General features: G+C 42.4%; 2 protein-coding genes across 3 annotated transcripts in view; both read left to right on the top strand.

Annotated features, from left to right (window-relative positions):
- LOC128765090 (cGMP-dependent protein kinase 1) overlaps positions 1–11,949 on the top strand; it is a 113,733-nt gene extending 101,784 nt beyond the window's left edge. For both annotated transcript variants that reach the window (XM_053875523.1, XM_053875522.1), the window contains exons 10-18: positions 5,603–5,699; positions 5,783–5,922; positions 6,091–6,180; positions 6,909–7,050; positions 7,147–7,310; positions 7,377–7,499; positions 8,475–8,537; positions 8,611–8,677; positions 8,743–11,949. In XM_053875523.1, coding sequence (XP_053731498.1) covers positions 5,603–5,699; positions 5,783–5,922; positions 6,091–6,180; positions 6,909–7,050; positions 7,147–7,310; positions 7,377–7,499; positions 8,475–8,537; positions 8,611–8,677; positions 8,743–8,841 — 985 coding nt within the window. In that variant the 3' untranslated portion in view covers positions 8,842–11,949. The remainder of the gene's footprint in view (positions 1–5,602; positions 5,700–5,782; positions 5,923–6,090; positions 6,181–6,908; positions 7,051–7,146; positions 7,311–7,376; positions 7,500–8,474; positions 8,538–8,610; positions 8,678–8,742) is intronic.
- Positions 11,950–16,119: 4,170 nt separating this feature from the next.
- LOC128765110 (dickkopf-related protein 1-like) lies at positions 16,120–17,645 on the top strand. The gene is made up of 4 exons (XM_053875567.1): positions 16,120–16,417; positions 16,515–16,659; positions 16,736–16,855; positions 17,011–17,645. The coding sequence occupies exons 1-4, from the start codon at positions 16,205–16,207 to the stop codon at positions 17,274–17,276; spliced, it is 744 nt and encodes a 247-aa protein (XP_053731542.1). The 5' UTR covers positions 16,120–16,204; the 3' UTR covers positions 17,277–17,645.
- Positions 17,646–22,847: the final 5,202 nt, after the last annotated feature.

The raw sequence follows: 22,847 nt of genomic DNA, 5'->3' as shown, positions 1-22,847 counted from the left end.
TTGTTCCTCTGTAATCTTGAGAACCGAGTTGCTCCTGGTAGGGTGTCCCATAGCGAAGTGGTCTCAGGTGAGAAAAACGGTCAGGAGGACTCCATTAAAGTCAGGATATGCACGTCAGGGTTCAGCCGTTGGCGGGGTTCTACCCTACATTAATTTTATTTATGTCATTTGATACCCTTTTTTAAATTTAAAATATTGAGACCAACATTGTGATCATCCAGATGGTCGGTGTCTTGCTCAGAGATTAAGTTAGACTGGTGATGTTGTGGGACAATGAGGTTTCATGAAACAGTGTCCTGATTTTCAGAGGCCACCAGATGGCGCTGTCTGCTGTAAAATGTTTTTGTTGACGTTAATACCAAATTCAAAGAAACTTCCCATCATTTCTAAACCGAGAGTGCCATCTAGTGGCCTCTGAAATTTTGTTCACTGTTTCATCAATGCTGCAGTTTCATGAGACCCAGACCACTGTGTCACTCTCAGTCTTGACAGACTAAACTCAACTGTGTGTTATATTTGGGACACAGTCGCTGGTTGCCTTTGGCCTCATTATGTAACACACAATACTCAAGTATCCTGAAAGCAAAGACATCAACGGACATATCTGTGACGCTCAAATGAGCGCTATTGATTGTCGCTATGGAAACAAATGGCTTTATAGAAAATCAAAGGACAAGTGGGCTATGATTTCGCTAGACTCACAAGCATTGGTACATCTGTTACAATATAACAAGTTGGGTGGAAGAGCCTGGCAGAGACTTGGACTTGAGTTGATGAAACCAGGAGAGATGATCTGCGTCAGGAGACTGAGCAGAATTATGAAGTGGAACTAAAGTTCACTGTCTTCTCTGGACTCAGACACCAAACAGAGTGAAGACAGCTGTAATTGCACAACCTTTCCTCTGGTATTCAGATGCCCTGTATAGATTAATACACCTTTCAAGATTGCTCTGTGTGATACCAAGAGTTTCACGGTGGGTCTTCTCCACCACCCCTGCTCTTTCAGCCGGCTCACTTAATGGGTTTTATGCAAATGAGCCACTGTTTCTCCGGCTATCATTGGAATCATTAACCTCTCAGTTAAGTTAGACTCTCACTCTTTTGTGATGTGGTAATAGACCAGAGCATCGTGGGGTTTTTTTTTCTTCCCTCCCCAGACTGTGTGTGTGACTGTGTCATGTGTGAGCGAGGGGCTTCTCTTGCTGGCACTCGCTATAAAACCTGATACGCCAGATGGTTTGTTACACAGAACCATCTGTGCAGCTGGAGTCGACCTTGGATGTGGGTTGGAAAAGGGCAGGTGGTTTGTGAGTGAGAATCTGGACAGGTGATTGGATAAGCCACCTGTCCATCAGCTGATCAGCTCACCGCGCGGTACAAGAGCTGCTCAATGCTGGTTTTAAATCTCCACCACAGGCATCAACAGTCTGGGAGACTTGGAAAGCCGCCCTTGTTCGAGTGCCGCGCTGCGTCTTTGTAAAACTAAAAGCAGACATTTGCTTGTGTAAATCTCCAGACATCCTTCCAGGGGATAATTGTACCCTTTGTATATGTGAGGATGAGTCACAGTGATGGAGGCTTTCTTTAATTGGTCACGGTGGTTCAAAACACCCAGCAGGACTTTAACACTGCAGCCGGCTGCTCTCTGTGAAGCTGACAGGTATTTTCTTCAATCACCTCCTGCGGTGACGCTCACTTTTTATTTATTATGATACAGCTGGAGTTTATTTCTCACACAAATGGATCAGGAGAACTGACCATGAGAATCAGGAGACATGAAGAAAATGAAACCTGAGCGTGTAGACGATTGTGAATTCTAGATCTCGTGGTGGGGAGATGAGGTATTGTGAAACAGTGTCCTAATTTTCAAAGGCCTCTAGATGGCGCTCTTGGTCGAGAAATGATTTGAGGCTTCGTTGCTCACTGGTGAAGTCCAAACATTTAACAGCAGGCAGTGCCACCTGGTGGCCTGTGAAACTCAGGACACTGTTTCATGAAACCTCATCACCCCACACTACCTAGATCCATTGTATTTTTAAGTGTGTCTTCCTAGGTAAGAAAGATGTGATTTGAGGCATATGACTTGGTGTCATTTGTCCCAGTCAGTGGAGAAAAAAAAGTCAAATAACCATAAAAGTGACAACAAAAAACAATTTAATTAATTACCTTAAAAACATTTTTTTTCATTGTGACACACATATTCAAAATGAAATTTCAAATGCAAAATTGTGCTTAAATTAAAATAAATTGAAGTGAAATTAATGTCTGAGTAAATTACCTGTCACATACCGACTCTCAAAGTGTCTGTTTCAAGCGAATCAGAATTGTCCTCTCACACATTGCTTCTGTGAAGAGAGAATGCCAAACCAGCAAACCGTGTTGGTGAATGGTTCATGCACAAATAGACAAAACTCTTGGGGATTACATCACTTCATGATCTCATCCGTCCGCTGGTGTAGATTATCACCCACTGGAGGGCTTGGCCCGTATCGGAACAGTTCATATCACTGTGCTCATGGAGGATTTGCCCTGGAACAAGAGGACCATGCTATACGCTGCTAATTGAAGTGACCCTTCGTATGTAATTACAATGTCGCCCACAAGAGACTAGACTGAAGCCAGAAGACCATAGACGTCAGGCACTGAAGACGTCCATTCAGATGCTTGGAAAAATCTGGCATGTCATGAACCCGATACATTTTTATTTAGCTTCAGAGTGGCCGTGATTATATAAGTGCATTAAACCCATCGGAACATGTCTGCGGTGTCAGAGTTGTGAAGGATGAATCCAAATCACAGGACATAATGGAGACTCTTAAGTCCAAAATCTCTGAGGGCGAGCTGCACCATAGTTGGACGCAATAAAAAGCTCTGTGTTCAAATTCACTCAAGGTCGTGGTTTGGGCTGCTGTTTGAAGTGGATGTATGGGTTCAATCCCTCTGGGCCTGCGTCTCGGTGTCAGGTTCCTGTTTCCTGCATCTGCTGCTCGAGCCATGGAGATGGACAAACCTCAGGGAGGCTGGCAGCTGGTTATGAAACAGAGACTGACTGATAAGAGGGACTGGTCCATGCCATGATTCGATCCTGAATGCCTCATAATACAGGCTTCTTCATGTAACAGCAGAACGGAGGCGAAGTGATTAAAGGCAAAATGTCAGCGCATCAGTTGAAGCCCCTTTTTGTGTGAAGCTGTTGTGTTTTGCTTGGTGTCAAGTCTGAGATGAAGATTTGAAAAGGGGCATTTGCCGACCGTTTTGATGGCAACTGAGATGACGAAACCATGTGATGTGGTTCACATGCTTTTTATCTGATGATATTTCAGCATCAGCGCCGGCATCAGTCAACATCAGTAGTGATCATCAGAGTGGAAACCTGCACATCAAAGCAGGCAAAGGAGGGGAAGCCAAAGGTCCGGTACGAGTGGCCAAAATGGGTTTACTTACTCCTCCTACTTACTCCTGTATGCTGAGGCACTCAAGCAGATTGCGTATGACCCTCACAAGGGTAGAAACACATCAGTTGAGCAGCAGTTAGGATGTGTAACAAGTTGTTTAACATGAGAAATGAGTCATGGCCTGTGCTCATTTCCTTCTCTGTAACTGTACCAAATACTAGCAACAACAAACATGTTACACTGTTCATATAAAGTAAGATGAAAAAGCCCCCTCATCTCTGTTTGTATTCTTAAATGAGCACTGAAAACGTTTCAGATACATTGACACTCATGTGTCATTGTTCAGTGAAGTAGCTTTATGATTCAGTGAATTAAATAAATACATAAATGTTGATGTTCATTCGCAGGGGTGAAACATCTGGCACTTCAGCAGTGCACCAACTACTAGCCAAGCCATTATTCTGCAATTTTTTAGTGTGTTAATGAGACTCAAGGTTTGTTCAGCATGCTGTGGCGTTTATAGATAGTGTTATGTGTTGTAAAAGTTGAAAGTGAAAATAGAAAAGTTGAATAAAGCTCGCAGTGTCAGGGTGTATGTAACTAATTCGCGCCTGACTGATGGGGCAATGTCTCCATCTGCTGGCCAAATTCTACTCTTTCACTTCAAATATCCAAGTGAGGATTGCACTTGTTTTGATCTGTTCTTGAATACTAGAATCTTGTTTATGTTCCCACCAAATGTTGAATGTGTAAGTCTGTAGCAGTTTTGTGACGGTGGTGAGTCGCAGCCCCGGTGAACTTTTTTTGTAATCCCGTCTCATGAAACACAATTCCTGTCCCCGGCTGCCTTTTCCTTCCATAAGCAGAGAGCATTTTAGGATTTGGGCCTTCTCTGGGCCATTTTCCAGGTGTTGTGTTGGATTGCCTGTGAGTCTCATGTAACACAAGCGGAGTCAACACCTCAGCAAAAAATAAACAGAGATTGGCATGATAGGCTGATGATCATAAGTAGCCACAGGCTCTGTCACACGAACCACCTCACTTTCTGTGTGTCATCCTGTCAAGCTAGATTTATTTTCTTCTTTTCTTCTTATTTTATTTTCTTTCTTCACCTGTGTGGCCCCCAGTCACTATCGGACATGGGCCTTTGCCTGATGTCATGGGCCCCTCATGAACTTGAAAAATCTCGAAACATCTTCATTTTTAACTACCTTTTAATTAATAACTTTTTTAACTTTCAATTAATTTTATTTGTCATTTTGTAAAACTGTAATTTCTCACAGCCTCACGGCTTTTCTATCCAGTGTTCAATTAGATTGAGAGTGCTCGCATGCTTCCCCCGACTACTTAAAATATTTGTTTTTCTTGTCCCTTCAAATAATTGGAAAAAATACATTTTCCCTCAGTTCTTTTACCAATTTATTTTCATATTTTTATAGAATATTTTCTGACTCTTTGAAAATAAAGTCAGTAGCATTTAAGTAAAAGTTGTCCTCTCTCTATGTTTGTCATTATTTTTATTGATTAATTTATTTGTTTTCATTTTTATTTAATTTTATTTTTTGGCATTTAACCCACAATTTGTTACATTTAATTTTCCCTGCCCTGATCTCTAATGTAGAATTTTAATATTTAACTTTTATCATTTTCTTGCAGTGGTTGGTTTCAAAATAACAAAAAAAGGAGATTTCCACTGTAAAACAAAAAGTAAAAAAAAAAGTATCTTTTTCTTCAACAACAAATAAGTACATCTAAATCCCCTTTGCAATTCAGAGTCTATTGCCAGCTTCGCAAATAGAACTGTTAATAGACAATAAACAAGTATCACTCATGTTTTATGCTTGTGTCTAAATATATATTTAGGACAGGGCTGATATCACGTTTATCTGCTGAGTGTTCCCAGTGACCCAGTGTGCCCGGCACAGGCCCACACCTGTCTAAAGCCCTGTGAGTCCTTGAAAGTGTCAGAATTAGATTATCACTAAAGAAGAAGGTCATGTGATGGGAACGGATGAAAGCGTGGAAACAATCTCTGAAGTGGTTGGTTATTCCTCTCCAGAGCTTCACTGGTAGTTGGTTTGAAGAGAACTGATCCTATTCTGATGCACAGCACGTCCTCATTCAGACCCTGATGAATGAGTGGAGCACCTGAGGCTTGGCCAACAAATGAGCTGTCGTCCTCACGCTCTGATCCTCTCCTTCCACAGGTACGAAGCGGAGAACGCCTTCTTCTTCAGTCTTAACCTCGCTGACTTCAACATCATCGACACGCTCGGGGTCGGAGGCTTCGGGCGCGTTGAGCTGGTGCGGCTTCCGACTCTGGGACATTCCTCTTCACACTTGTCAAGTGGGTCGACATGACATCTGACCTTTTTCGGTGCATGTAGGTTCAGCTGAAGAGCGACGAGAACAAAACCTTCGCCATGAAGATCCTAAAGAAGAGACACATCGTGGACACCAGGCAGCAGGAGCACATCCGCTCTGAGAAACTCATCATGCAGGAGGCCCACTCGGACTTCATTGTGAGGTACTGAATCCATGTGCAAACAAGTCTCTCCAAATCTATCTTTAAACATGCTGAAAGTGAGTGAGTCAGTTTGAGGTGGTGGAGAAAGTCCTTCCCTTCCTTCCATGATTCTCATTCACGGACCATGCTAATAGATTAAAACTCTGTTTTCTGATGTTTCTGTTACAGACTCTATCGAACGTTCAAAGACAGCAAGTACCTCTATATGTTGATGGAAGCATGTTTAGGAGGGGAGCTGTGGACCATCCTCAGAGACCGGTGAGTTTTGTGACCAAAACTGAAGCCTCTTTCTGTTTTCCTTTTCATGCTGAAACCCGAATGACGACTGAATTAGGTGTCGTGTGTGTAATAGTGGACCATTTTTTTTCAGGAGTTGCAATTTTTACAATATTTTTCCTCCTCATGCATAAATGAATATGAATATTTTCTTTCATTTTGTGACCCCAATTGTTTTTGTTTACCAGCCCATTATGCACTAGATGCAATGCATTCTTTGATTTCAAAACACAAATTGTTTTCCTGTCATAATGTCCTCAATTGGATGTTGATAGTCAGTATCAAATGAACATGAAATTATCATTTTACAATTACAGAATTGAAATTCTAATGTCATTCTAAAGTGTTCTGGGTGGTGAATATCACATTGTGGGTTCACTGTTCAGTTTAGTAAATTACATTACAAACTAAAAATAAATAAGTCTAAAAATTAAAATTAAAAATTGCGTAATATTTTCATGTGTGCTCAATGGACTAGAGCTGACAACGACTGAATAATGCAGGAATTTGCCTGCTTGAGATCTTTGGCACTTGCAAGGGTTTGAGTGATGCCATCCGCTGTCTGTGCTGGTATGTCTTAGTCTTAGCCAGGACATGTGCTACGGGTGTGTAAAACTGTGGGCCAACATATGAATTTAAAAAAAGATATATTTTGCATTAAACGTTTAATATTTTGGTCATGTTTTTTTCTGTGGTTTCAATATATGCAGCGGCTCCTTTGAAGACTCAACCACTAGGTTTTACACTGCATGCGTGGTGGAGGCTTTTGCTTACCTGCATTCCAAAGGCATCATCTACAGAGACCTCAAACCAGAAAACCTTATACTGGACCACAGGGGATACGCCAAATTGGTGAGTGCCTCGCCGCTTCTGCCCTTGAGGGGAAGAGATCGCTGCTCACAGTGCGGTGGGCCGTGTTGCTTTGAGCGGCTTCTCTCCTTTGTTTAGGTTGACTTTGGCTTTGCAAAGAAAATCGGGTTTGGGAAGAAGACGTGGACCTTCTGTGGGACGCCGGAGTATGTAGCACCGGAGATCATCCTCAACAAAGGCCACGACATCTCTGCTGACTACTGGTCGCTAGGAATCCTCATGTTTGAGCTTTTAACTGGCAGGTACTTGAACGCTTCAAGTCTTCATGAGGTTGATGGTGATTGACACGCTCTGCCTCGCTCGCACAGCCCTCCTTTCTCTGGTCCAGACCCCATGAAGACCTACAACATCATCCTGAGAGGCATCGACATGATTGAATTTCCAAAGAAGATCACCAAAAATGCTGCCAATCTCATCAAAAAGCTATGCAGGTAGGTGTTTGGTTTGAGCACTCCTTCCTTTTCATCGGAACTATAAGCTCTCGTCAGTAGATTTGGTGAGCAGATTTGTTTGGAGACAATGGAAGATAGACCCGGGTGGTTTGGACATGTGAAGAGGAGGGACAGGGGACTTTTGGGATGAAGAACAGAGATGGAGATACTGGGGAAGAGACAACTAATGTTTTTTTAATACAATCAACCAAACTTCCATAATACATAATGGAAAACATCCATGTAAGCTGTCTTAAATGAACCATATCAGACAATGTAGCACATTCCTTCAAATGCGTAAATCATTTTGAAAAGTGTTCATTTGTATTACTTTTATTTATAATCCAGGAAAAAGGAGGGCTGAACTTCAGTGGCTGTCTTATGAAAAATGAAAAATGATGGGTTGTGCAACATCTGGTGAATTTATTTTTATTTTTATTTTTATTTTTATTTTTATTTTTATTTTTATTTTTATTTTTATTTTTATTTTTATTTTTATTTTTATTTTTATAACGCAGTAAATTAGCAGAAATTCTATCTTTAAATTTTCCAATATATGTGTATTTTTTTTTTACGTCTCTTTTTTTGGTGTCTGATCGACCAGAAAAATAATGAATTAATTCTTTTAGCAAAGCAATTTTTAAAATGTATGTTAATTTAGATAAACATAATTTCAACAATTAGTAATGAAAAATTAAATTGACAGTGAAACAGATTACAACATTTTTAATTTTTTAATTTTTTAATTTTTTAAATTTAAATTTAAATTTTTTTAAATTTTTATTTTTTTAAGGCCTTAATTAAAAATGTGAACCCCATCAACAGTCGTACGTCTTTGTAATGTGAATAACTGTCGACACTGCAGACCGAAGAATTCCTACATCAGAGCTTTAACCGTGGCAATGCATTATGGGATTTGAGTATGAGTGGCAGGGGTCCCTCTGGTGTGTTGATACATGCTCTTTTCTGCTGCAGAGATAATCCTTCTGAGCGACTAGGAAACTTGAAAAATGGAGTGAAAGATATTCAAAAGCACAAGTGAGTACTCAGGCTTGTAATACAAAGTGTGTGTTACTGTGGTTTCATTGCACCTTTATCCTTGTTTCTTCAGATGGTTTGAAGGCTTTAACTGGGAGGGATTAAAGAAGGGGACGTTGACGCCTCCAATTATCCCAAATGTAAGTGTTTTTATAGCAGATTTCTTCAGGTTTCATTGCTTTCTGATTTGCGCGTCTGTGCTCAGGTCTCATCAGCAGTAGACACCAGTAACTTCGACAGCTTCCCCGAGGACAACGAGGACCCGCCTCCGGACGACAACTCCGGCTGGGACAACGATTTTTGAAGTTCCAGGCAGCGACACCAAAAGGAACTACCTTTCCGTTGACTGGACGGCCGTACGGAGGACATAGCTGTGTCGTAGAAAACACAAGTACATCTAAATTTACGAGCGGATACGAGAGACGGACGGATGGCGAAACCCTCTGGGTCACCGATATGCCTTTATTTCACTGTGGCTCTGGATGAAGCATTTATTAGTGGGACAGCTGTAGCACCTCTTCAGTTGTTGTCTTACACTCGGCTGAAATGGCAAAGAAAGTGCAGGGACACACGCATTCACACAAACACACAGATGTCTGATAACGGAGCCAAGTTTTCTCGGAAGGATGAGCGTTCAGTATCTCCGGTTCTGGTCCCAAGCTGTGCCGGGCTTTTGAGAGAAAAAAGAAGTTATTTTCTGTTTGTGTTTCCTCAGTGTTTGTGGCCAGACTCCTGGCTACGGTACTGCTGCAGCCCACTTCTCCGGTCCTTCACGGAGAAACACACCAACCTGGCATCAAGTGCTCTAGACTAACATGAATGTCGCTGACTTTCCTATCGCTACATCTCTGCGCTGTCACCATGTAGGCGTCATGTTTCGGTTGGCTTTTTAGAAGATTTCATTCATTCGACTTTGAAAGCACAATGGCTGTGCATTCCCAGCTCCTCAAGTGCTTGTGAGACTGACAAGGTCCTTCTTTTCAGTTGCAGTAAACCCACACACACACGCCTCCTCATCCTCAACCAAATCCGTTTGCTTCTGTACAGTTCTGACAACTGTGAAGATGTTTTTTTTCGATGTCCTTGGTGCTGTTGTTGATGCATTTTGACAAGTGGTGGTAACAGTACTGGTTATTGTTTTGGTATCGTGGTTCGTTTGTGCCTGATTTACTTGTTTTGTATTTGACTTTCCTCCGGCGAGAAAGTTTTGACTGCTTTATTTAATAGCTTGCATTGCGTTGAACGAGTTCTCCCCCACATGGTTTGAACGTATTGTAGTTTCCCTCATGGGCGACCACTTTCCCGTTTTTAAGCCATGATTTTATTCTGAGTATTTAACCAGGTTATTGGGATTATTGAGCCAAATGTACCATTTCATACATCATATGAAAAATTATTGATAATAGCCACGTAAGTACTGGATAACAACATTGTAATACATAATAAACAAGTGCACCATAATCAGGACATTAATCACAAGAGTAGATCTGAATAATATGCTCAAATTTGAAGTTGTGTTGAGGCATCAGAAGTGTCTTCTTCACTTAATCCGGTTCCCATTCCCTACCTCATTCACTGGCTCCCATTATAAGGATCAAAAATCTCTGAAATCATCTTCAAATCTGAGGATGTGGATCTTCTTACACAAAGTATGCTTATTTAAATAAAGAAAAACAGCTCAGCTTTTAAATGTAGACTCCAAACTGGACCCTGCAGGGGTGAGGACGGCCCTTCCAATTCCAGCTTCCTGTCTTTGGGGCCATACCGTCCCTGGTATTTACAACACTGAGCCAACAGAGTGATTTCAGGCCCAAAATATAAAGGTTGCTGTGAGAAATATATCACAAAACATGTTCAAGCTTTTCATCATATTGCAGTCATAACGAAAGCACACAACGGGTTAAGTCATTTTAACTTTAATTTATTGCATTTTCTGACAGCAGAAGCTCAATTTTATTATTATTATTTTTTATCATCAGGCCACAGTAAGCAATGCTGCTTTTCAAGTATAAACTGTGTTTATCGAGTCATAATGGATTAGCTTCTGAATAAAATCTTGGCTTAATAAACGTGATGTACTCTTCAGTCATATTTAAAAATGATCCATCCTTTCCTCTCTGTCAAACAAACCACATTGTCATCTGAATCTTCCAAAAACTACCCTCTAAAGGGAAGTTCCATTTGTCTGCCAGCGCCATCATCATCATAAGTCAGAGCATAAAATCAGAAGTGTAAGTGCCTTATTTCAATGGCATAAAAAATGATCTACCATCGTCTGACCTTATTGATGCTGCATGAACACATAAACACCTCAAATCTGTAGACGGCTGCTTCCCATGACCTTAGAAGAACTATTCATGTCCATCTTACGGCCTGTTAACCTGCTCTCTGTGGGACGACTGCAAGGACGTGCTTCTCTCTAAACCGCCGGTGTGACATCGGACTGTAACTGACTTGGTTATATGGGTAAGGGGGGAGCAGGAATGAGTTGCAGTTTGAAAGGTTCATGGAGGGAAGTATTCTTCTACGTCCACACTACTATTTTGAAGTTTTCCAATGATTGATGTCAAAGCTTGCGTTAGTGATTTCCATGTCAGAAAGTCGGAGAATTCTCACCAGTCCAAGTCCCCGAACGTAAACTGGAAGTACATGTTTTAAAATTCATGAAATAAGTTGAGTTTTCTGCTGATGTCCATCATGAAGTAGGATAGGAGATTTCGTGGTCAACACTTCGATCATTTGAACACGCTGAAATCGGATGTGACCTAATTCCTTGCTATGACTTCCGAGCTAACTGGAGCACGGCAGAGGTCCAGGTCAACTCAGACAGCTTTTAATTTCATTCACTCTGAACATTGAAACGACAGACCGACTAGTATTGTGAATGAAAAATGGCACGTTACATTCTGGAATCACTCGAAGAGGAAGTGTGTTTGATGTGATTTATCCAGTCTCACATTCTGCTGTCGATTCTAGGTCAAGGACCTGGCACCAAACTACTACTCTCCAAAATTAAAGATGAGATTATTGTGCTAGCATTATGAAATGCCTTGGCGGCAGGCGACATGATTTGTTTAGAATTTCAAATGTAGTAATGTGGACGTTGATTTTGTTTACCGCTGGTGACAATCCTCGCGACGATTAAGCTAAACGGCATCTTTTTGATTTTCAATCTTACACCCTGTCAAAAGATCGTGGGCCTCAAACACCACCCTCGATTCATAACAGACAAAGCTGCACTGTGTCAAGGACGACCATGTGTGTCACACAGCCTTACGTATTAACCGTCTGTACGATCCACTGGTTTTCAGTCTTATATCGACCGCATTCTACAGATGTTACCACGTTTGCCTTGTGTTTTTGTTGTTTTTTCCTGCTGTAAATTGATTTTGCAGAGTGTAAGATTTTTAAAATTATAGAGTAAAAACAATCATTTTCAGTGGCGTTCGTCTCTTCTTCATGTGCCATTTTTCAGTGGAAAGCTTCTTAAAATTTGACGCACCATTCTGAAGGGCTGATGAGGTTTCGTGACCCAGTGTCCTGATTGTCAGAGGCCACCAGATGGCACTGCCTGCATAAAATGGTTGGATTTAAACAACTAATCATTTCTAAACCAAGAGCGCCATCTAGTGGCCGCTGAAAATTGTTTCATCAACCCTGCAACACTGTTCCAAGGCACCTCATCTACCCATCACTCTTGAATACAATAACTATCCCACCTAGATAAATCATCATGCATGCAGACCTGATACAATATTCTGAACTATATGTGTTTGGATCTTTAGTGCAGGAATATCAATATACTGTAGCTGAGGATGAGTGACTGCGTGTTTGTCCCCTTCGGTCATACACTCTCATTAGTCATGCGCACTAGCTCAGATGCAACAGACAGGACAGTGTTTGGCTGCACTCGACCTGAGTGCAGCTGGATTCACCGCCTGCTGTCCGCCATGGGGCCAACGCCACAACCGGCTGTCATGAAATGCAGATGACTGACAGGTCGAGCGGCGGGACCTCAAACCTGTCGCCAGAGGTAGAGTGACGGAAACTCCCCGTAAATTCTGCAAGGGCTCTTCTGCAGCACCCAACAGGTGCTGATCATGTTTTTCTTTCGACTGTCTTTCACGTTCTTATGGCATCTGATAGCCTACCAATGCATTAATGGTGTCACATCCTGGATGAGGCCGGGATAAATCTGAAGTGTAGACATTCACACGTTTCACTTCCACATACTATAAACACATTTCATTGTGACACAGACAAGCTTGCATTTTCAAAGACAATCACTAAAAATGTAGCCAATCTGGCGATAAGTTTTAGAATCCAGATGGTTTGGACACATGAACAGGAGAGACTAGGGACATGTTAGATGAAGGGCATGAGGATAATGTGGAGAGACAGCTATGGGGTTGACAGATATTATTCGTTTATTCATTGACTTTTTCATTTTTTATGCACACAAGCAAATCATTTCATGTAGAACAACATCCATGAAAACCTTTTATGGAATTCCACAAATTTCTTCTTAAAATTTCCAGTTTCCACAATATATTTATTTATTTAACCCTGGAAATGTATTCAAATTATTTTCATGTGCAAAAATGTCTAAATAATGTAACAAAAATAATTAAGAATAATTTAGATAAAGTAAATCCTAGATGGAGCTCATATTTTTCTGAAGTTAAAATGTATGTTGCAGTTGCACACACACTGAATATATTTATTTTGTTTTAAGTAGCAAAATATGTAACATTTATTTATTATTAGTTGTAGTATAATCGAATTTAATTTATCAATTTATTCATTTCAAGGCAGACAATTATTATTTTATTTATCTATATATTTTCTGTACTTCTACGTCATAGTTTTGTACTGAAAAACAAGTTGCTGAGGTTTGGTTTTTGCAAACCGTTTTCACTCCTAAAGCATAAAGCCAACCTTAAGTCAAGTGAAGGCCTCCATCTATATAATCTATACGAAATCAATCTGCAGGATTTAACCAAAGAATAATGGAATCACAAGAACAAACAATAAAATAATGCATTTGTGTCTCTAGTGAAAGTATTTGCCATGCAGAAACATAATTTATTTTCTCGGAAACCGGTATGTGAAGTTTAAATAGGCCTTATTTATCGCCATCAAACCAGTCACATTTGTTGATCTCATCGCAGAACCGCACATGAAAAAGGTCACTTCAAGAGTAGTGGTTGTGCTACATCAGATCGCCACCAGAGACCGCTGCAGGTAAACCAGACGCGCAGTTCAGACCTGCTGTGAAAGCGTCGACTCGCGTCATGAGAAGTCGTTCTGGACTCATGTCACCCACTTTGCGGTAAGTCGGGATGATTCAGCGTCTGTGTTGGCAGTTTTGGGGGGACATGGGAATGAGCCGAGCCACAACAACACAGTGACACTTGAGCGAGATCAAAGCGGATCAAAGGAGCTCACCTTTCCAGCGCTGACATTCAGCCAAGATAAAAGCCACACTTCAAAAGATACACGAGTAATTCCGGGCAGCCAAGTGCTGTGGCGTGTTTGTCAGGTGTCCACAGCGCAAGTCCGTGGTGTCGACACGCACACATCCGCGGCACCGGACCGGCAGATGACGTCAAAGTTCCGACGGGGCGCGAGAGAAGCAGCTCAAAGTCTCCATTACGCACGGCGCATCTCGCCAACCGTAGCATTTAGTGTAAAAATCATCATTATGTGGAAACATGATTTAAACGCTGTTTCCATGTGCATCTTAAACACATCTCTTCTAACGACAATAACACTCCAAATGGGATGTTTGGTGGATGGAAGCTTTCGTCATTCGAGATTTCCAGCAGAAGGCGAAATTAAAGACGTTTCCACATGTAACAAAAAAGGCACCAAATAGTAATAACTACTGTAGAGGTTTAATGCCATTTAAATGGCTGTTCTGTTGAGGAATAAAGGAGAAATGATACGCAGCTATCTGTTTATTGAAAGTCGAATTGTCTGAGTGAAACACACATGAGAACTTTCAATGGACTTCTAAAAAGGTGGAAGTGAACAACATTGTTTTGAAAAGCTCCTCTAATATTTGCAGTTTTCTGATACTCATATCTGAGAGGTGCAACAGGGCGGATGAGTTTGACGCACCATTCTTGCGTGAAACTCCTCCACTTCAAATAAACTTTGATTTCACGATGTTTTTTGGGGGAGGGATTCTTTTTTCATATCGATGATGAAAAGGCTGAGGTGACTTCATTATTATGAATGGCAGATGACGAGGGATCATTTATAGCCAAAAGTGAACTTCAGGCGCGCAGCTCTTAGTTTCATCATCATTATGTTTTTAACACAGCGCGTCTACTTTCAGATGGACCCTCTCTTTGATCACCTGTGGGGCTGGATGTTGAGTGGATCAACGGTGTCACGACTTGGCGTGGCTGACAAATTTCCTGTCAAATACACTCTCCTGGCCGGAGTCACTGAGCGGGACGCATCAGATCACAGCTCCCTTTAATCTCCAAGTGCCAGTCGAGCCTGAAAGGCCTCGCCACGGAAGTCTATTAATTCGGTCAACTTTTCACACCCCGTAAATGGTCTGCATATCCTACACATTGATGTCCGCCCCTGGTGTAAGCAAGCGCACTTTGGAGGATAATTGCTGCCTTTGCAAACGCAGGGATCAAATGAAGCAGCCGGTTAATCGACGCAAGTGACTTCAATCGCGAGTCCTCACAGCCAAAGGGCAGCAGCGGCTTGAAATGTCAGCGGAGAAGGCTGACATCAACTGTTGGGTTGATGGAGTCCGCGATGAAAGGAGATCACACAGGCATTATGGCCTGATATGAAGGGGAAGTGTTCAAATGTTAACCTGACAAATGAGCGCTTTAATGGAGACTTTTCAGGAAGAGACACGTTAAATATTCATCAACCAAAACGAGATCCAATCTCAGTTGAAACTCTTGAATTTTGAATCTGATTTTTCATTTTTGCCTTCTATATTATTACGTTTAAGGTTAGTTCTCGTGGAGTAACATGTTATTTGAATAAATACGCCTGGTTTTCAGCGAAGAAAACAAGTTCAATCTCAAACACACAATATCACGATTGGTGACTGATTTAAAATGAACGTAAAGCTTCAAGTAAATTAAAACTTCTCATGACATGACAAGTTGCTATCAAAGTATTTCATGCATCTATAAATTCACCATTCAGTATCCACCTTCTCTACGGATTTGAACTTTGATAATGAAGTAAAATTCCACCACTTATTTTGGATGATATCGCATGTCACTTGATATTTAAATCCCCAAATAAATTATTTATTTGTCTGTATTTGGGGCTGAGAATGCCGCTGTAATTGAAACTGATTTCCATCGATTGGAGGGACTTGTTTTTGAGAATGGCTGGAGCTGTTCACAGATCATTATCATTACACAAACATTGTGAAACCTATACAGAATAGGTGGCCATTTCCGTACAGTGGGTCTCTCTTTGAAATTCCTGCCTCCGCCTTTGTTGTGCACAGAGAGGGGGCGGGAAGACAAACAGGCCCGCAAGTATAAAGAGATCATCCCGGGACTGTCGGGCACTAGTCCTGCAAGCATCGCTCTCTGGAAACTTTCGGGATTTGAGAACAAACTTTGGACATTTCTCCTCCACTCCACGGGATTGCCCTCACTCAGAGAAGCACGATGAGCTCGGCACGGTGCTTTATGACTGTTTATCTCACGCTGTTTGGATACTTTGGAGAGGTTTACGCAGCGACTCTTTTGAAGAACTCCAACCTTATCAAGAGCGTGCCGGGTGGAGCCGGCGCTAAAGGGGCCACTGACAGCGTCAGCCCGAGCCCGCGCACCTCTCCGGCGGGCAGCATCGCTCACAAGTCACCGGCGGACACCTTGCAGGTATGGAAACGCGCCGTGCGTAAAAGCAAAAGCGCGCAAAGACTGTTCCAGCTGTTGCGCGTGTTTTCTCTGACATTCTTGTGTTTTGCTCTTGCAGCAGTTGGGTTTCTGCACTGATGATGAAGAGTGCGGAGGTGACGAGTTCTGCAATGACTCCCGGGGAGCCTGTCTGCCCTGCCGTAAGACCAGGAAAAGATGCGCAAGAGATTCCATGTGTTGCGCAGGAAACCGCTGCAGCAACGGTGAGCAGATGTTCCTTTAAGCAACTCTGGGTGTCAATGTACGCGAAGAACAGTCAAATAATGTCTTGTTTTCCAGGTGTCTGCCAGGCAAATGACATCGATGGAGCAGAGCCAGGATGGCACATTCACAACAACACCATGGAGCATCACTTCAAGAGGCCTCCAACTGCTCATCACCAGCCTCACGCAGTGAAAGGTCAGTTCTCAGCTACTGACAAATGTGATGAATTTGGAGTAATGAGCTCCAGAGATGTGATGTCTGGAATGTTGCATGTAGCTGACATAGACTCCCCTGCTCATTTCACGCTACGTCTTCAGTTGGTTAATGACTGCTTGTTCCCTGTGCTCCAGGTCAAGAGGGAGATACCTGCCTGAGGTCTACAGACTGTTCAGAAGGTCTCTGCTGTGCCAGGCACTTCTGGTCCCGCATCTGTAAGCCGGTGCTGACGGAGGGCCAGGTGTGCACACGCCACCGCAGGAAAGGCACCCACGGCCTGGAGCTGTTCCAGCGGTGCGACTGTGGCGACGGTCTGGCCTGCAGACCGGAGAAGGGAGAGCGAGACCACATTGTCAGCAGGACTGCAGCCCGGAACCTACACACCTGTCAGAGACGCTGACATGGACACCCACGAATCACTCACACCAAAGATGCTGACACACACACACACACACAAGACACCGAAGACATTCTTTCCTGCCATACTCGCTGACACCACCACAGCACCAGGAAGGATATAAACCGTTCCCGGGGAAAGGCGATACACCCGGAGGGACGCAACAGTGCAACACGGACTGATCCAATTCCCCGCGTGGGGTCGGAAGTTAGGAAGTGACACTTCAGAGTTCTTGGCCAGATCGATTCAAGTTGTCGGAGCTGCTTTGTTTCTCTTTTTATGGAACTTCAAGTCTCAGTTATTGCAGTAAATTACTGTATTGTAAATAGTAATGTGGAGGTGGCACTTAGTTGGACAATGGAGACGTGTCAACACCAGTATTATACAGATGTGGTGCTGCATGCATTGTACATGTGTTACATATATTGTTTTATAAGAAAATGATCTATATGAAAATGTGAATATATTTGTTTTATTAAACGCCACTCTATCAACCTGACCTCTTTTCCACCTTCTTTTGGCAACAAACACACAAGATAACTTGAAAGCCATCAATTTTTTCCTACACAGAACTGGATCCTCCTTTATCCCTAACTCAAATAGATTGGCCATTTACAAATGTTTGTTTTTTAATAGTTAATTTCACTGCATGCTGCTCGGTGGATTTTAAACTTTTGACTTTTCTTTTTCTTATTCTGTGTTGATAATGAGCACAGCTGTAATTGGCTGAAGTACATCAAAGCTCTACTCATGCAGCAGCCATATCTGGATGAGCCACGAATAGACTTAAGAAGTATTTATTCCCTCTGAAAACTACTACACAGATTTGGGTCAGAGCTTGTTTTTAATATCAGCGGCAGTGACCCACAAGGAGAGTTCATCCTCAACTTCAAGACCACGAAGCAGCTCACACAGTTCCAGTTATGATACGACCAGTAAAAACCATGGATCCAAAATGTCAGCTAAAAGTCAGCTTCACAATGATCAGTGTGAGTGAGACCTGGAGTTTGTGTTGATGTGTGACGGTCCATTTCATAATGAACAGCTGAGAGATTTGGTCACAGTGACATGTGGGAGTGAGAGAAAGTGTCTGCGAGGGTTTGGTGTTGTGTTTATTTAACTATGTGAGCGATGGAGGGAACTAAGCAGTGAGAGTGTGCTGTGTACGCAAAAGTGTTTGGAGATTTCAGTCACACTACCAGAACAAACTCACACTTCTGAGGGCTGCGACTCAAATTACCTCGGTACCACAGTGGTGAACCCTGGATGCATAAATTAGGAATTTTAATACACAACAGTTGGGTGCTGGTGGCTTCCCAGACTAAGAAAAATGAATTGTTAGGCAAATAACTGTCCACATTATTTTCCTACACAGTACAAAAATAAAGCATTTCGTCGTCATCATTGCTCACAATTAAATTATTAAATAAAAAATTGCGATCAAAACCAGTATAATGAATTTTAAAATCCCAAGTCACTTTAGTTGAATTAAAAAAAATATACAATCAAAAATAATTATGAATGTGAAAAAATACTTACAGGAAAAACAGGAAATGCTACCGTAGAGCCTTTGATATATATCTTTTTCTATTTAAAGGTTTTCTATAATTAAAACTGTAAAAAAAAATTTTTTTTTAACAATGACTTGCTTAAGTACAGGCAAAGGGCCGTATGTTCCTCGAGTCTGACACATGTTTAAATATCTTTAAAGACATATTTGAATTTAACAGAAATTTCTTTCCTTATTATTCTTGTTGTATAATGAAGATGCCAGATAAAAATGGATGATTTAAATGTTGTGGTGGTTTGGTCTGATGGTAAGTCTTAAGTGTGCAACCTGAGCCTGATTTAAGTAACTCAGACTTGTACTCTTGGTTGTGGATGACATAAAGGAGCGCATCAGCACAAGTGAGACTTCAGTCTCAGGCAGTCGAACACACTGATTTGAGTTGTAACTTATCTTAAGAACCACTCCAGAAACACAAGCGTGAGCGAGAAGGCTGCTGAGGCTATGAAAAGATCATTTGGATTTGAAAGACACGAGGCATTCACATGGCAGTGAAGTGGTTCAGCATCTCCATGTGTTCTACGTACATTCTCGACCTGCGACGGCATTTGAGCGGCGCCAAACAGCCTGCTAGATGGGTCATCAAGGCCATAGCGTATCATTACAAGACCCTTAAAAGCAGGACGGGATGCTGCCATATCAAATGATAACCGGAAAACGATAATAACAAAGCAGGAAGTGTTGGTCCTGTTAAATGCTCTGCCGCCTGAACCTTTGGTCTGACTGGCTAGTTTTTCATTACATCTGTCCTGCCTTCATGTTCCAGGGGCCAGATAGCTAGCTAGCTACACCGCAGCCTCTAATTACTTCATCTTCCTCCATCTACAGCGCTTCACGCCACGCGGAGGTGATATCACTTGAAAAAATAAAAGGAAGTTATTTTTGTTTGGGATCTGCCGGCGGTTTCCTGGCTGTTGAATAATGGCTGCGCTCGAATGTGAAGGCCATGTATCCGCCCAAATACACCTGGCTGCCTGTAATTAGGGCTGTTTAGATTAAAAGATGGCAGGAAGATTACTGCTCTTCCAGCTCGATTCCCAGGCTGAATGAAAAAGCAACATCAAGGCGTTTGCTACCTGACTCAGGTAATGTGCTCACGTGTTTACACATCCAGGGATCAGATGGAGTTCGGCGAGGCTGGTATTCACCTGGGAGATGGAGAAGACAATGAAGCACACTATTGTGTCGGCAAATGAGCTGAGCCAAAAGGCAGAGTTCAAAAATGCCCCCATAGAGTAAGTAGCATTCGGGAGGGAGGCCTTGGGCGAACCTGAGACATGTTAGTCTCTTGGTTGGCCTCTGTTCCTTTAGAAGCTAGAGGAGGTTTCTAGGGAAAAGTCCAGCTGCTGCCCCCACCACCCAACCTTGAATGGACTTTTCCATTTTCCTTTTTGGCTACACAATGATGGCCCCTTTTTTGGGGAACTTCTAAGGCACTAATGACCAAAAATGTTGTTTGAAAAAAATGAACAGTAGCTACCACAGCCTGTTCTGGTGGGATAGAGCAGAGCAAAAAGGCAATGTAAAGGGTGTAAAAAAAAAAAAAGGGAATGCATTGAAGAAGTCAATTTAGGTGGCACAGACCTAGTCAGGTAGCTGGATAGTGTAGTCCTATACTGGGAGGAGTCCCTGGGTGCACGCAGGTACTACAGGGATTATAGAGGATATTCATGCTGATTTTCCACCAGAAAATGTATTATTGTTTTGCTTTCGCTTCGCTGTCTATGTTGACAGATCTGTCAGTGAAGATGCAGATAGACAGAGACACAGACAATTCTTCACAGCAGTTCTGAAGACCGAAGGGCACATTGTCAAACAAATATACCAGCGGAGACTCGGCCAAGTCGTGTCTGTGGGGGTCCTGGAATCTGAGTGTATGTGTGAGTCTGTCATCGTTACACCAACCTCACAGACCACAGGCATGTGTCCAAGCCAATGACAACCACAGTGTGTGTGTGTGAGAGAGAGAGAAGAGCAACAACAACAAGCAGACACACACACACACGCACACATAAGCGTGCCCCGACATGCCCACTCTTTCTATTACTCATATACTAACACTTATTTCCATGTCCGCACACACACACGCCCTGCTGAGGAGAACACATGCCAGCATCTAAACCATCAGCATTTGCTGTTGTCATACCTGAAGAATGAATCACACTTTTCACTCGAATGTGTTTTCACGCTAGAGAGGAGACATGGAAACACCCGTGTGAGGCGCAAGTCTGCGTCTTACTCTCAACTCAGAAGAGATTCTGAAATATTTTCCCAAAGAAAATCATGAAAATTCTATGCAAGATTGATTGTTAATTTCAATCACGGTTTTAAAAAAATCAGAAATATATAAGGCCGCTTCAATAAATAGAGGTTATATCATCTTCTTAAAAAAAAAAAAAAAAAAAAAACACAGCAGTGAAAGTGCCATTCATGAAGTCGAGAACAGGAAACTAAATCACCGCCGTCATGTGCAAACAATCTTGTTTCACAATCGCTCTTCCTTCCACACTGGTTTGTTATTTCAACACTGTTGCCAGAAACACTTTGTTTCGCAGGTTAATCGAGTCAGCCATCGCAGATGAAAGGCGCGATGCACTTTATTTATCAGATGAAAGGAGACTCGGCACTTTTGCAACCGGCGCTGAGATCAAGATGAAGCTCTTATGTAAACACGATTTCACTGGGAGGTGTGGAGGTTCCCTGGATGCTGGCAGCGGGAGAAGATGCACAATGCTCACCATTCATCTTTGTGGATGACAATCTGCCTGATTGAGCAATCACGGGAAAATCTCCCTGCACTTGGGAAATAATCTCCACTCAAATAACGACTCACTCAACACAAAGTGTTTGTGTGTGAGAGAGCAGGTGGAGGGAGCGGGCCGGGTGATGTCACCGCGCAGGAGACAAAGGTTTTCACATCAGAAGTGGTGATGCCTTGTGGTCCGACCGGCTATCAGCTTACATTCCAAGTGAGTTGTTTACCCAATAACAATTATTCACTCTGATGTCATTTGTCTTTCGCTGCTTCTTCCAAACTCCAACAGTATAATAGCACCTTGTTACTGACTTAACAGGGATTGGTGGATCTAGTATCGCTCAATGGTGGTGTAATAATGTCTGGGACTGTCAGATGTTCCGGAGGGCCCCTCCTTTCATTCATCATCCGCCGCTTATTGGGGACTGGATAAGAACTGATGCAACAGTACAGAGAGATTGCTGGTGGATATCAACATGAGGTACGATACAGGGGGCGACATAGAGTTGTTGTTACGTAATGGTGCATGAGAAACCACCATTTTGACCAAGGTTTCATGCCAGGAATAGCCAGACCAAAGGCCCTTGCACGGCGATGCGAAGAAACTGTGTAAAATTCGGATGATAATGTTGACTCGCCCATCTGTGCTTATCAGGGCGACGCGTTTAAATACATGACATTCACATGACGCAAGTCACAGGGAATAATAGGGCCTGTCAACATTTTCCTGAGTCCTGGCTTAAATGATACGTAGAGGGCATAGAATTATTATATATTATATATATATTAGAGTAACGTAGTCTGCGTGACGAGGGGGGCGCTGTGACCTCCTCAGTCCTTCCGGGTCACTTGTCGCACTGTCAATAAGACACTGTCTCAGTGCTAATTGCTAACAGTGCTGTCGCTGTCTGCTGTGTCAGAACTGGCCGAGAAACCGTCAAATCAGAGTTCAGAAAGAAATCAGTCGGGTTTGATTTAAAGGTTCAATATCCTTGGCAAACATTCAAACAGCTGTGATTTAGATCGGTGTGTCTGTGAGCCCTGAATTGAATAGCATTATGGCTGCAGCCCAGAGATATTAATGCCATTTCCTCAAACAAATAAGTTCACGTCTTTTTATCTCAGGAGAACTAACAACTTTGGACTGGACTTGAATGATGTGGTTGAAGCCCTAATCTACAATCTTCAGTCCCCTTCCATGTCTTCGCTTCACAATTCAGCAATGGCGCACGACAGTGTCGTCCTAGTTTCT

The sequence above is a fragment of the Synchiropus splendidus genome, chromosome 9 (genome assembly GCF_027744825.2).
Source record: "Synchiropus splendidus isolate RoL2022-P1 chromosome 9, RoL_Sspl_1.0, whole genome shotgun sequence".
Taxonomy (NCBI): Eukaryota; Metazoa; Chordata; class Actinopteri; order Syngnathiformes; family Callionymidae; genus Synchiropus; species Synchiropus splendidus.
Note: the sequence above shows the minus strand (reverse complement) of the source record. Positions and strands in the feature narration are given on the sequence as shown.

What these genes read in the sequence shown, in the direction of transcription:
- LOC128765110 (XM_053875567.1), top strand. Translation starts at nt 16,205, where the DNA reads ATGAGCTCGGCACGGTGCTTTATGACTGTTTATCTCACGCTGTTTGGA. An exon ending in CACCGGCGGACACCTTGCAG is followed by an intron (nt 16,418 to 16,514) that starts GTATGGAAACGC and finishes TTGCTCTTGCAG; the next exon opens with CAGTTGGGTTTCTGCACTGA. An exon ending in AGGAAACCGCTGCAGCAACG is followed by an intron (nt 16,660 to 16,735) that starts GTGAGCAGATGT and finishes CTTGTTTTCCAG; the next exon opens with GTGTCTGCCAGGCAAATGAC.